At 35.9% G+C, this 12553-nt stretch overlaps 1 protein-coding gene across 1 annotated transcript in view; it reads left to right on the plus strand.

Moving 5' to 3' along the window:
- HNRNPLL (heterogeneous nuclear ribonucleoprotein L like) overlaps positions 1–12132 on the plus strand; it is a 29818-nt gene extending 17686 nt beyond the window's left edge. The window contains exons 7-13 of the mRNA XM_085311118.1: positions 3035–3106; positions 4829–5046; positions 5247–5368; positions 5782–5983; positions 6906–6963; positions 7102–7200; positions 8883–12132. Of these exons, the coding sequence (XP_085167244.1) occupies positions 3035–3106; positions 4829–5046; positions 5247–5368; positions 5782–5983; positions 6906–6963; positions 7102–7200; positions 8883–8938 (827 nt within the window). The 3' untranslated portion in view covers positions 8939–12132. The remainder of the gene's footprint in view (positions 1–3034; positions 3107–4828; positions 5047–5246; positions 5369–5781; positions 5984–6905; positions 6964–7101; positions 7201–8882) is intronic.
- The last annotated feature ends 421 nt before the right edge of the window (positions 12133–12553 follow it).

The following is a 12553-nucleotide window of genomic DNA, read 5'->3' on the forward strand; positions in this document are numbered from 1 at the left end:
AAAAAAGAAGAAGAAAAAAGAATTGTAACTATCGAGTTCAGTGTTCCGTAACTTATGTACAATAATGTTCGCAATGTAAAGTTAGACAAGTGAAGACACCATGTCTAAGATAGATACTCTATCTATCAAAGGCTATATGAGAGCCAGGGCTTTGGCTATATCAAGTTACGTGCACTTTCAAAGTAATTCTGTAGAGATGCTGGGCTTGTAAAACTGTTGTACAACTAAAAATGCAGGGTTTGAGTTTTCAAAATGAAGTTCTTGTAAAAGGTTAACAAGGGAGCTACAGTATTGGTTGCAGTTTATAGAATTTGAAAATTTGAATCAGAACTCATTTTTTTYCCTCAAATTCCGGAGTTAAGAAAATGACTTTGAAGAAACTTAAAGGCAAGAAAAAGTCTGAAGGATTCAGTTGACTCTTGTGTCTTTTGACTATTGCAGTGTTTTGAGATTGAATTATAACATTATACATCTAATTACATTCCATAATTGGTATACAGATAGATATGGCTATATGAACTAGATATTCCCCGAGGAAAACAAACAAAAGAAACAGTGGAAAATGATAAACTTAATATAGGTATGGCTTGCTTTTTCTCAAAAACTCTGACTCTTTTTCTTATTGGTTACTTTGAGTGCCTGTCTCTCTTTTCTGTACATGACTTTACTAAACCTAAGAAGAAAGGGATTAGATTTATATTATATACCAAGATTTTTCTTTAATTGTGGCCCAATTTGTTAGTCTAAAAGAATGAGAATATGAGTAGTTGAATGAACTCTGAAATATACTTGAGAAATCAGGTATTTAGAGCAGTTATGTCCACAAAGTAATTTGAGACTTTTTTTATGAATGTTTTAGTATRTGCGCTTCAACTTATTCTTGTAGCAATGTTGTTTGGCTTCTTGGTCTGACCTGAACGGTAGGATTCTGACTTCAGTAAACAAGATCTTGGCCCGAAGAAGTTTTATTCTAAGGACAGGCATGCTGGTACATCCTTTTATCAGTAAAAACTCAAAGAAACCAATGTTTGTTTCCTGTAGGCTAAAATATATTTCCTGAAACTTAGTTAGGCTACTTCAGTTCTGTTTGAACAGACATCAAGCTCTGAACAGAGTACAATACACTTAAGTCAGTAAATGCAGTGGTAAAGTTACCAATGAAGTAAGGATTTCATTCCTCTACCCCCTTAGCTTAAGGCATAAARGAAATTTCTTCTTAAAAATCATGAACAAAATGGCTATTTTTAGTTCTGTATGGTAGCAAAAGTACTTACTTCCCCTGAATATTTCTCTACTTAGGTAGGCTTCCTGACAAGTAACTGCTGCTATATTGCATTAGATTGAACCAGACAAAGCCTGTCCTTTTTATTTTATTTGCTTTTAGCCAAAAGGCTCTAGCGATAGTTTGGGCATTTCTTTTTTTCTTCTTCTTCTTCTTTTTTTTCTTTTCTTTTTTCTTTTATCTTTCAGAGCTATTTTTAACATAGATCTGTTCTTAGGTCTATTTCATTACCTGTTTGTGCGGATATTTGAGCTGGCACAATCAAGGAACTTAGTTCAAGGAAGAAACAAGTTTGGGGAAAGGAGAGGGCAGTGGATTACTCTGCCACTAGGAGGAAATCTTTGTCAAACTCTGCTCTCTAGCATTTTTTATTCCAAAGTTAGTCCTTTACTGTGCACACTTTCAAAGGATTTAGCTCCATGGACGAGAAATACAAAGTTGATTTTTCTGAAAGATTATTACTGCATACTGTATAAATGCTCAAAATAACCAGTAAAACTGCCCATCCACTTTCCCAAGCTAAGAGGTTCAGAGCTGTCACCACGAAGGGAGAATGGAAAACAGAACTTTATCTAACTGGGGAATCAATTGCAGATAAAAGTACTCTTCCTTCTGTATGTTTGAAAGCAATCGATACTCTTCTCTCTTGAATCTTTATTGCTGAAGTAAGTATCTGACTTGAAGCCTATCCTCAAAATCCTGAGGAGAAGGGGCACRTGGGTTTTCATCTTCCACTGTGTATTGTCTAATGTGAATAGTTCCTTTTTTCGGGGAAGGTATCTCCAGCTTCATTGGGSTGGAGATGCCGTTTGCAGCAGTCATATTTGAATTTTTGAAGAACTGTTGCAAATTGAATATCTTGCCCAAACTTTTCAATGTGGCTTCTCAAGAACAGATTTTTTGAAAATGTGAGAAATGATTTGTTGCTTACCACAAAAACCCTGGAAGTTCAGATTTTCTTTGCCATGCAACATATATCTAATCAGAAAACACTGTTTTGACTACGATGCRCTGCTTCCCTCCAGTAATGTAGACCCCTTGCTTAACTTTATATCATAGAGAACTGGGTTTTCTTAAAGGATTGACCATTGGTTAAGTGCATTATTCAGTGATATTTTTCTTCAGTTGACCTGTTACATGCTGCTGATAATGCAATAATGTACAATCCTTTCAGCATGCCCTTAAAACAGTAGATGTTCTGTAAATATATATGTACACATATGTAATGCTCTCTGTTTACTGATTATGAAACCATGTAATACAGGTTGTTGTTGGCTTATGCTGAAACTTCTTGAAAGAAGCCCACTTTGAAAATGTGTTGCTGTTGAAGCTAATATTATGATTCAGGTACTGTCTTTCAAAAGTACTGCATTTCAAATTTGTTTTAAGAGACTCATAGGTAAATCCTGCTGTATGGTGCTATATATAATCATGTGCGATGTCTGTTCAGGAGAACTATTTGGTATTTCCATAGACTTTAAATGTCTGCATCTCTTCATTGGCCACTGTCCCCTCCCTCTCCCAATCAACTTAAGTGGTATTTATACTGATGAATCTCTTAATTTTGGTGTCCCAGGGCTACAACTGGTGGTTTAAAASATATAACGAATGAGACATTGTTTTATAAAGTTAACAAGGACTCAAATTACTTTTTTGCTTCTTAAATAGAAGCATTGTATCTTAACTTGAGAAATCAAGGGCATACTTGTTCGTATTAAATTGTATTGTTTTCTTTCCCTTCCCACATCTTAGACAGAGGGAAGGGCCGCCAGAGGCAAGCTATTTTGGGAGAGCACCCATCATCATTTAGACATGATGGATATGGTAAGTAATATAGGATCACAGGTGACAATAACTTCTGCACATGTTATGTGGAATTCTAAATATTTAGTTAATGCATAACCATAAATCTCTCTATAGCATGTATAGTTCAATGTACTATACATGTGATGCTGTCAGGCCATATTCTAAAACTGCTGGTGATAGACTGAAACCCCTAGTGCACTTATTACAGTAACACTTTTTCATGGAGAGCATCTGACTTTACAAATGTATTTCTTCGAAGAATATTTTTCATCAGCTGCCATCAGCATAGGCAATAGGTAGAAAATAACATCTGTATACTAGAAGCAACTTTCTTCTATGCAACACAGCTTGATAATTTGACTTAGTGCAACCCAGAACTCTTCATTTTTGCATGCAAAGCTGCTACTTGTGTGCCTTGTGTTTCTTTGAACGTAGCTGATTCTGAAAAGTACAGCCATGTGCCTACATAAGCAGGATGTTTTAGAGTTACTGCTATAAAGTTCAGGTAGCAAGTGATGCAGTTATTACGTATCCTGTCTGTACATAAAGATCTGCCATCGCTCTTGTGACTTGCGTGAGAAGATGGTATCAAGGGTTAGATGTAACTTTGCCCCTGGCAGTTAAGACAGTATATAAAGAAATGTGGTTTGTCTTGCCTCTTTCTTTGTAAATGTGTTATTTTACCACGTGGGTCAACCTTCTTCTTAGTCTTCCAAAGGTTCTTCAAATCTACAGAATTTTGAAGTTCCAATTTGTATAGTCACTATTTTTGGGGGGAAGGGAGTTTGTTTTTATTCTTTCGATGTACACTTCTGATGTACCCTTTCACCTTAACTAACAAGGTTGCCTTTTCCTTTACCATTGTCTTACTTCTATTACTGTTTTTTTGATGGAGGGGAAAAAAACTGTAAGAGGTGCTATTTCTGCTCAACTTCATGTTATTTATTGACTCAGAAGAACAGAGGTCCTCTCCAAACCTTGCTTTTATKTTGTCTGTAATACTGATAATTTCTGTAAACAAAAGTATTGCATACTAATAGTATCTCTCTCTGTCTCTCTTTAAATAAAGCTTCATTCAGTGAAACCTATCACTTCACCTGTAGTGGAAATCAGGACAGCTTCTGTTTGTAATAGTGCTGAGTTTTAAGTACTCATGTTTTTTCAAAACGAGCTGTTTGTGGAAGGGTAGTCTTCTGTCTTAATGTCTTGCCTACAGAACCTAGCTGTATCATCTTCTCTCCTGATTCCTGGCAAAAAATATTACTGCTTCTGTTTTGTTTTCTCCTTCTGCCTTTATAATACTTACTTTGGTGCCACATAGCTGTATCAGAAGACATGACTATTGAGATGATTGTTTRTTTTAAATATTTTTGTTTGATGCCTTTATATTCAAATTTATGGTAGGTTGCTGGGGGAGAGACTACATTAAGCAAACTTTCTGGAGAGGTATAACCTGTAACTCAATCAGTCATCAAAATGATCAGTGAAATACCTTTTTTTGCTTATATATAARACAATACCATGAAACGTCTTCGTTCTTATATGGTAATACAAGAACAGACTCAGAACAGTAAAGGGAACAGAAGAGGTCTTATTTTTCAAAATTAGGAAAAGAGTTAACGGAACTGCTATAACTACTTTTGTTGTTTAATTAAGCATTACATGTGGGCTTCAGTGCATGATTAAGTAGTGAAACTTGTGTTTCACATAACATGAAAACATGACTTTTCATCCCCCTAGGGTCACATGGTCCTTTATTGCCCCTACCAAGCCGATACCGAATGGGAACKCGGGACACTCCAGAACTTGTTGCTTATCCGTTGCCCCAGGCATCATCCTCTTACATGCATGGTGGAAATCCTTCTGGTTCAGTTGTCATGGTTAGTGGGTTGCATCAGCTAAAGATGAACTGTTCAAGAGTCTTCAACTTGTTCTGCTTGTATGGAAACATTGAAAAGGTAATGTATCGTATGTAAGAAACTTAGAGGCCGCTAAAGCCTCTAAAGTTAAAAAACTAAAGCCAGATTTATCAGTCTAGTTCTTTTGGAAAAGACATGGCTGAGATGATCTAAAAATATTGTCTATGTAAAACATTGTCTATGTAAAATCCTTAGTTGTGCTGTTCATTTATCGTCATTTTTTTCTTTATCTGCCTCAGGTGAAATTTATGAAGACCATTCCAGGCACAGCACTAGTTGAAATGGGTGATGAGTATGCTGTAGAAAGAGCTGTCACACATCTCAACAATGTCAAATTATTTGGGAAAAGGCTTAATGTCTGGTAAATATACAATTTATTACATTAATAGTCTGCTACTGAGGAGATGCTCTGAGGTTGCAGAGGGAGAGCATTGTTTTGTCGTCATCATTACAGCTATGATTTCCTGTTTGCAGCTACTATTTGTTGTTTACATACTCAAAAAAAAAAGAAAAGAAATTGTAAATTTGATGACAGACCATTTCAGTAAAAACTTAYGTAGCTTGCTGCTAATAAGATACATTACCGAATACAGTTTATTGCCCTTTCCACAGCTTTTAAGGAAAGTATCAAATCCACTCATCTTGTTCTYGCTTTATTTCAAGTTGTTGAAAAGAAATGTCAGCTCTGTTCAAATTYCACCAATATTCTTGTGTGCAAAATATGCAAGTCTTAATTGTTTAAGGTAACTTTAACTGTATATCCTTAAATCCCAGTGTTTCCAAGCAGCATTCTGTAGTYCCAAGCCAGATATTTGAACTGGAGGATGGCACAAGTAGTTACAAGGATTTTGCAATGAGTAAGAATAATCGCTTCACTAGTGCTGGCCAAGCATCTAAGAACATCATCCAACCACCCTCTTGTGTGCTGCATTATTATAATGTACCCCTGTGTGTTACTGAAGAAACATTTGTAAAGGTAAGCAACTGAAACTGCTGTGGCATATAGGGATACTGGGTTTTACCCTAACTTTATACCCTGTACTATTTTTTAAAAAAGCCAATATCTGGGATAGTTATAGGATAGCCACTGGAAGATAATTGATTCTTAAAATAAGCTTGTATCCTCTTTATGTAGAAGCTGTGATATTTCTGCAATATCTGGCATATTTCTCTCCCCTCTCCYCTCCCCCTTTCTTTTTTTAATAGAAGATTTTTGAAAGTAAAGTTCAGAGCTTAATGTAGTTTGTGTGGAAAACATTTGTAGAAGAGGAAGACTGCAGTCTACAGGAGATCTATCAGCTCCCTRGGATGGTTGCTTTAATGACTGCTAGGATGTTTTTGGAATGGAGAGAAACATGCATGTGGAACATTTTTAAGCATTCAGAATTCATTTGGGCCCTAACTGTGCAAAATGTTCTGGATGTGATGCTAGGCCTCTCAAGTGAWGGCAATGTACAACTGATGACAGTTCAGTAAATTCTTCTTTTCAGTCTCAATGTGAAAGTTAATTCTGGTTCACAAATGGTGTGTCTGTATATTGGACTTAAGAGCTATTGAATTGAAGTGGGAATGTTGAAAAGGATGTTTTTACTTAGATACCTGTTTGAGGCAATAGTGATATTTGTACTCTAACAATTGTGTTGTGCCTATGGGATAATATTTATCACGAGAGAGCGCAGATACAAAAGCCCTGTTTTGCAGACTACAGAATGCCATTCTAAGGAGTTTCTAGTCTTAAAGTGTTTCTTAGAACAATCCTTTGCCATGAATTCATAGAAACTCTCTTAAAGAGTCAGTATTTTATTTTATATCTGTTCTAGGAAATGTTGTAATTTTTGCAAATAATATTTGTGCACATTTTTATTGGAGTTTTACCTCTTATCTTGTTTTTGTGACAGTTATGTGAGGATCATGAAGTTCTCAGTTTTATTAAATACAAAGTGTTTGATCCAAAACGTAAGTAAATTTTGACCTGTTGAAGGGGTTCTTCAAGTTCTGGTTTTGCAAAGAGCATGCACTGGCAGTAGAGGTTACTGATACCCTTTCTGTCTTCCCCTCTCCTGATTCCCTTCCCCCCAACCCCAACTCTGACAGCTTCTGCCAAAACACTCTCTGGTCTGTTGGAATGGGAATGTAAGACAGATGCAGTGGAAGCCCTCACCGTACTTAATCACTACCAGATAAGAGTCCCAAGTACGTCAATCTTGCTTGTTTTTTATTTCTGTTAAAAACAAAATTTTTGGTATTGTCTTTGCTGTAAAATGTGAGACTTCAGTAGCTTCATCTCTGCAGCTAAAATTTGCTTTATTTACTTTGTGTGTGCATGTATGTGTATATTTTATGTATATAATATATTATGTAGTCCTCTGTTGGTTAGGGTTCATTAGGCTCTATCTAAATGAGAATCTTCCTTGCTTTTGAGTCAACCTGTAGAAATCCAGATATGCTCTGAGACTTTGTCTTGTTTGTTTTTTTTCYATTTCCCTGACTTCAAAGAAGAAAGGCAGGAAAAGCACTGCTTAAAAATCCACTGTCATCAAAATCAAATCCAAAGTATAATGATTTGCTAAAACTTTTTAAAACCTTTCACAATAGATGCAGAGAAATCTGAAATACCTTTGGGTAGAAGATTCTTTTAATTTACAATTTTTGTTCGTAAATACACAGTTTACTGCTCTGAGTTGAACGTTCATTCTCTTGCTAGATTCTCTTTCAAGTCAAACTCTGGGGCCAAGCAAAATTTTTCTCAATCTGACAGGAGTGGAGAGGGTGTTTACTTGCTAAATATGCACAGTGGCCAAGATTTGCACTGGAAAGTAAAGATAGTTCACTGTAATAAATTGAATTATTCCAGATGTTCACAGATATAATTTGGAATCTAGCCCAGTACCTAATATTTCAAACTACCTTCTCCAAACTATTATATATTTGTCTCTTCCTGGCAAGTCTTAATAGCTTGTTTAAACTTTTCTTATCTGCACTCTCACTTGTTTTGTCCACCCTCTCAATAAGGGACTGAAATTACTTCAGAGGCAAGAATTTTCTTAAGATAGTCTTAAGTTACTCCTCACAATTTTGAATTTACCTCTCACTTTAGAGAGGTGGTATAGACAAGAAAAGAATTTGTTCTTTCAACTTGAAAAAAGACATACCATAATGTAGAATCAAGTGTACTTATTAGAGGAAAATACAGAGTATGTTTAAAACAAGGACCATCAGTTAGGACTTACCACAATGAGATTGCCTGATCCAGGTGGACATTTTCCATGACTTGAGAGTGGTAACTGTGTGCTATTGTCTATGGCTCTTGGTAGATTTTCCACATAGAAAGAGGTTTTATGCTTTGCCTTCTGGAGAGGCCTGAAGGGGTAGATGTCCTACTGTTTATTCTCTCTATCAAAGATGTACAGTCCAGTGCCGCATCATCTCTGACAGAGGTGCCAGATGCTAAATCTTGACTTCCTTATCTATCTGTGCCCTTTTACCTGTTAAATGTTGATCTTGATCTTTTAAATAGTTTAGAAGGGAGGATGGGCAATAATAATGATAAGATGTCTTTTTATCGCGTATAGTTCAAAAGTTGAAATGCTGTCTGCATTTTCTTGTGATCAAATCAATCTCTACTTACCTAAAAAGAATCCTGGTAGACTATTAAAACACACACACACACACACACACACACACACACACACACACACACACACAAAAAAAAAAATCACCTGTTTACAGGGCAACAGATGTCTGTAGACGGTTCTTTTTTGGAAAGAATTATAAACCTACAGGCCTGGTAAATTTGTCAGACTATGCAAGGTGCCTTGATCTGAAAGAGTGCCATAGAGTGCAGTTTATTGAGTATATTCTTTGTCTCCTGACAGATGGCTCTAACCCTTATACCTTGAAGCTTTGCTTCTCTACTTCCTCCCACTTATAGAGAAGAGGACAGCATGTTAAAGCTACGTTCACCTCGATTTGCAAGTCTGAAACTACACTTCACTCACAAAGCTCTAAAGTGATTGCTCTAATGTTGCCTTGTTTCAATTTAATTCTAATATCTTTTATCTTGTTTTATAATAAATGGATGTTCCTTCATAAATACAAAATAGATTTTTTTCCTCTTTGCCTCTGAGAAGTACATGTTGTAAGCTAACTACAAAGTTTGTATTTCATTAATGTAATACCTTCAAGAGTCTAAAGAAACTCCAGTAACATACAAGATAGCATACCATTCAGACCCTAAAATGTCAACTGTTTTCTTCAAAAAATGAAACTTATTTGCATTTTGGTGTTGAAGATCAGCAAGTATTTTTTTTTTCCATTTATAGTCTTAATTGGCAGATAGAACTACTACATCAGAATTTTAAATGTAGAACTTGTTTTTCAGTATGTTACGTAGTGAAGTATGTTGCAATAAATACTAAAAAAAAAAAGCTTGTATTTATAAAATGCTTAAATCAGGTTAATGTTGCACATACTAAATTTTAAGTAGTATAGACTTAGTTGATTTATATTCCGAACAAAGCTGACATAGAAAATAAGTATGTACACGTGTATGGTGTGAATTCATACTTATTTTAAGGTTTTTTTGGTTTTTAACAATTTTCTGTTTGCATTAGCATGATGCCATCTATAGCTAGTCCCACCGTAGGGGCCTTTTTAAAATTAAAATTGCAAGCCTATATCAGTGTGTTCATCCTCATTTTCCATAACTTAAATCTTTGATGTTTAACATATCCTCTTTTTAAATATTGAGTATGACTTATTAAATGGTATAAGTTGGATATGTGAGATCAGAAGATTGATCACAGCAGAACAAAGGTGGTAAAAGTAGTCAAAAGAAAAGGCAAGCCCCACCATACTTTCTTACCTGGATTGTTAATTTGATTTACACTTTATTTTATTTGTATTTTGTTTTCTTTTGCTTGATTTTTATTTTATACTTCAGTTATGACGATAAAAGGATGCATAGAGTGAATAGACTTGGCTAGCCTCTCACTTATGCTGATCTAATATAGGTGAGGTTTGGCTAACGTACTTCTCATTTATTTCATGTCATGTAATTAAGTGAGGAATATTTTCTTTTGAGGAAAATTTGTTTTGTTCCACCGCTTAAGAGCCTCAATTCTCTACTGCAGAATTGGAGTTGCCGTTTTAGTCAGGCCCAACTCCAGAAATGGGAATCCAGGCATGAAGTTGTCCATGTTTGTTCCTCTTTCTGAATATTCAACAAACTGCTTAGTGCTTTTTTTCAATTCTGTTCTCAGTGATCAAGAAGAGTTACTTTATCAGCCATTTTATCTTGCATTTTATTATACATGTTCTTTGTCCTGTCTTCAAGTGCAGCATTATTCATGCAAGTACGCTTGCTTTTGAGAGAGTATGTTGCAGTCTGTTTACAGACTGTGGGTATTGCACACATACAGGCTAGACTTTCTCCACTCTTAATTTCAAGGTAGAAACACCTAATCAGACAAGGGAAGACAAGTCAGCTGTCCTTCAGGTCTTCCAGTTGGCAATGATTCAGTTTCRTCCTGGTTACCCCCGTTTTGTTCATGCTTCTGGTAATGAGTATTTCAGGAATTCAAAGCATGCTGCTAATATGTGCTGGAAACCGAGGGGCAGCTGCACTTTGTTTGGCAGGCCTTGTTTCACGTGGCCTTCTTCGTACAGTTTGGAGTAATAATAGCCTCCCATCTGGTCTGTGGTAGACTTGCCTTTTAGGGGCATTTTTTTTTCAGCTTCACTGCTTCTGCCCTAGAAATTGCTTCTGGAGAACTACAGTCTAGAAGACTACATGCCATGCCTTGCTGTTTGCCAACAGAAACGCTGGGTACTCATGACAAGTTGTGTGCTGCCTAGCATTTTGACTGTAAAAGATCTTCTCACAATCGTTCATTTCTCTCAGCTAGAATGTCCTGTGGAAATGTTTCTCTTGTCATAGCTTGCATTGTTATTAGTATTAATGTATTTCAAGAAGTCAGAATTTTTGTAGTTGAATATTAAAAAGTCATGTTATTTGCTGGTCCTGTTTGGGGTGTAGGATGAGTGACCCTAAAGCATTCAGGTTTTTATAGAAAAGCACTTTAATGTTACCATATCCTCCAAGGATCCCAGCCTTCAGTGCCTAAGATGCCTGGATGAAAGGCATCTTTCCTGTGGCTGCTCAGATCAAACAGAGGACGGACTAGTTCTAGGCATATCTGAGAGGATATTTTATCAACTGGAAGTCCCCATTCTCAAAATGAGAATAGCCTGTACCATATGAGGAAGAGAAGACTGAGAAACTGTTCATACTTTTTTCTCCTTAAAACAATCATTATGTTCTTTTGAAATTTGAGAATGGGAAAGATTTTGCTGTAAAAAGAAAATAGTTCTCCTGGGCCTAAATGGGTGGGTGTTCCTCATAGGGAAGGATTTAGGCTCATGGTCTCCTTCTACAGTCAAGGTCCCTGGTCACCTGTGATCTTGCTCATTAGAATGGAGCCAGAATAGTGGAACAGGTAAATAGTTGCTCCAAAGGGAGTGAAGTTTGTGTGTTGTTTGGCAGCCTACCACTTGTTATACTTTTTAGATTAAATTTTAAAGCACTAAGGTCTCTTGATGCAATTTTTCTGTCCTTTTTRCCTAAGCCATACACCCAAATTAGTGAACATTGCTATACAGATTTCCTTTGTGTAAGCGGTTCACATTCATATTGTAATATATTCATGACAGTTTCAGGATTTGGGGGTTTGGGGATTTCTTTGTTTAAGTGTTTATTTTTCTAATTGGCCACTTCTCATTGGAGATAAATGATACATTGAAGTGGAGATCTTTTCATTTTTTTTCATGATACCCTAATCTTTGTGTCTATTTATTTTCCCTTATAAGGGGAGGAAGTGGGAAGAGTTGCTTTTTGACTTTCTGTACCACCACGRTAAGGTAGGTAGTGTGTGTTGCTAGGTGATATAAGAAAGGGTATAAAAGAAACCRTTTGGGAAATGTCTGGGTGTTTTGCTTTATAAAAAGAATGACGCAATTTAATGTAGTGTCACTAAGTCTGTCTCTCAGTAAGGCACAATGTTTGGGCTAAGCTGGCTTGTAAGGCTGAAACCCTCCTTGTTGTAATTAAATGCAACTTGCTCCTTTTCCTGCTGTGTGTTTTCTTGTGAACAGAGCTTGAACTTGTTTGAATCTTACAGTGGCTTAGGAGGAGACACTCAGTCTCTTCTGTTAAATAATACACCTAAGTCTGGGAACACAAACACACTTGTTYAAGTATTTTTCATCTCTGGGATGTGTTTAAAAATCTTTTGGATTTTCTTGCATCTTTTTTTGAAGATAATGTCACGTCTGTACCTACTGGGGATTTTTAGCCACTCCAGTTCTTTATATTTGTGCAGCATGTTAGTTTGTTTTTTTTTTTTTCCTGGCCACTTACAAAAGTGATATTAATTTCTAAAAATCTTTTTTTTTTTCCCCTTTTTTTTTTTTTTTTTTTTTTTTTTTTTTTTTTTTTTTTTTTCTGCCACTTACAAATAATTTCTAAAAATCTTGTTTACCTTAGCCT

The sequence above is a fragment of the Rhea americana genome, unplaced genomic scaffold (genome assembly GCF_003343005.1).
Source record: "Rhea americana isolate MKP2758 unplaced genomic scaffold, rheAme1 scaffold_109, whole genome shotgun sequence".
Taxonomy (NCBI): Eukaryota; Metazoa; Chordata; class Aves; order Rheiformes; family Rheidae; genus Rhea; species Rhea americana.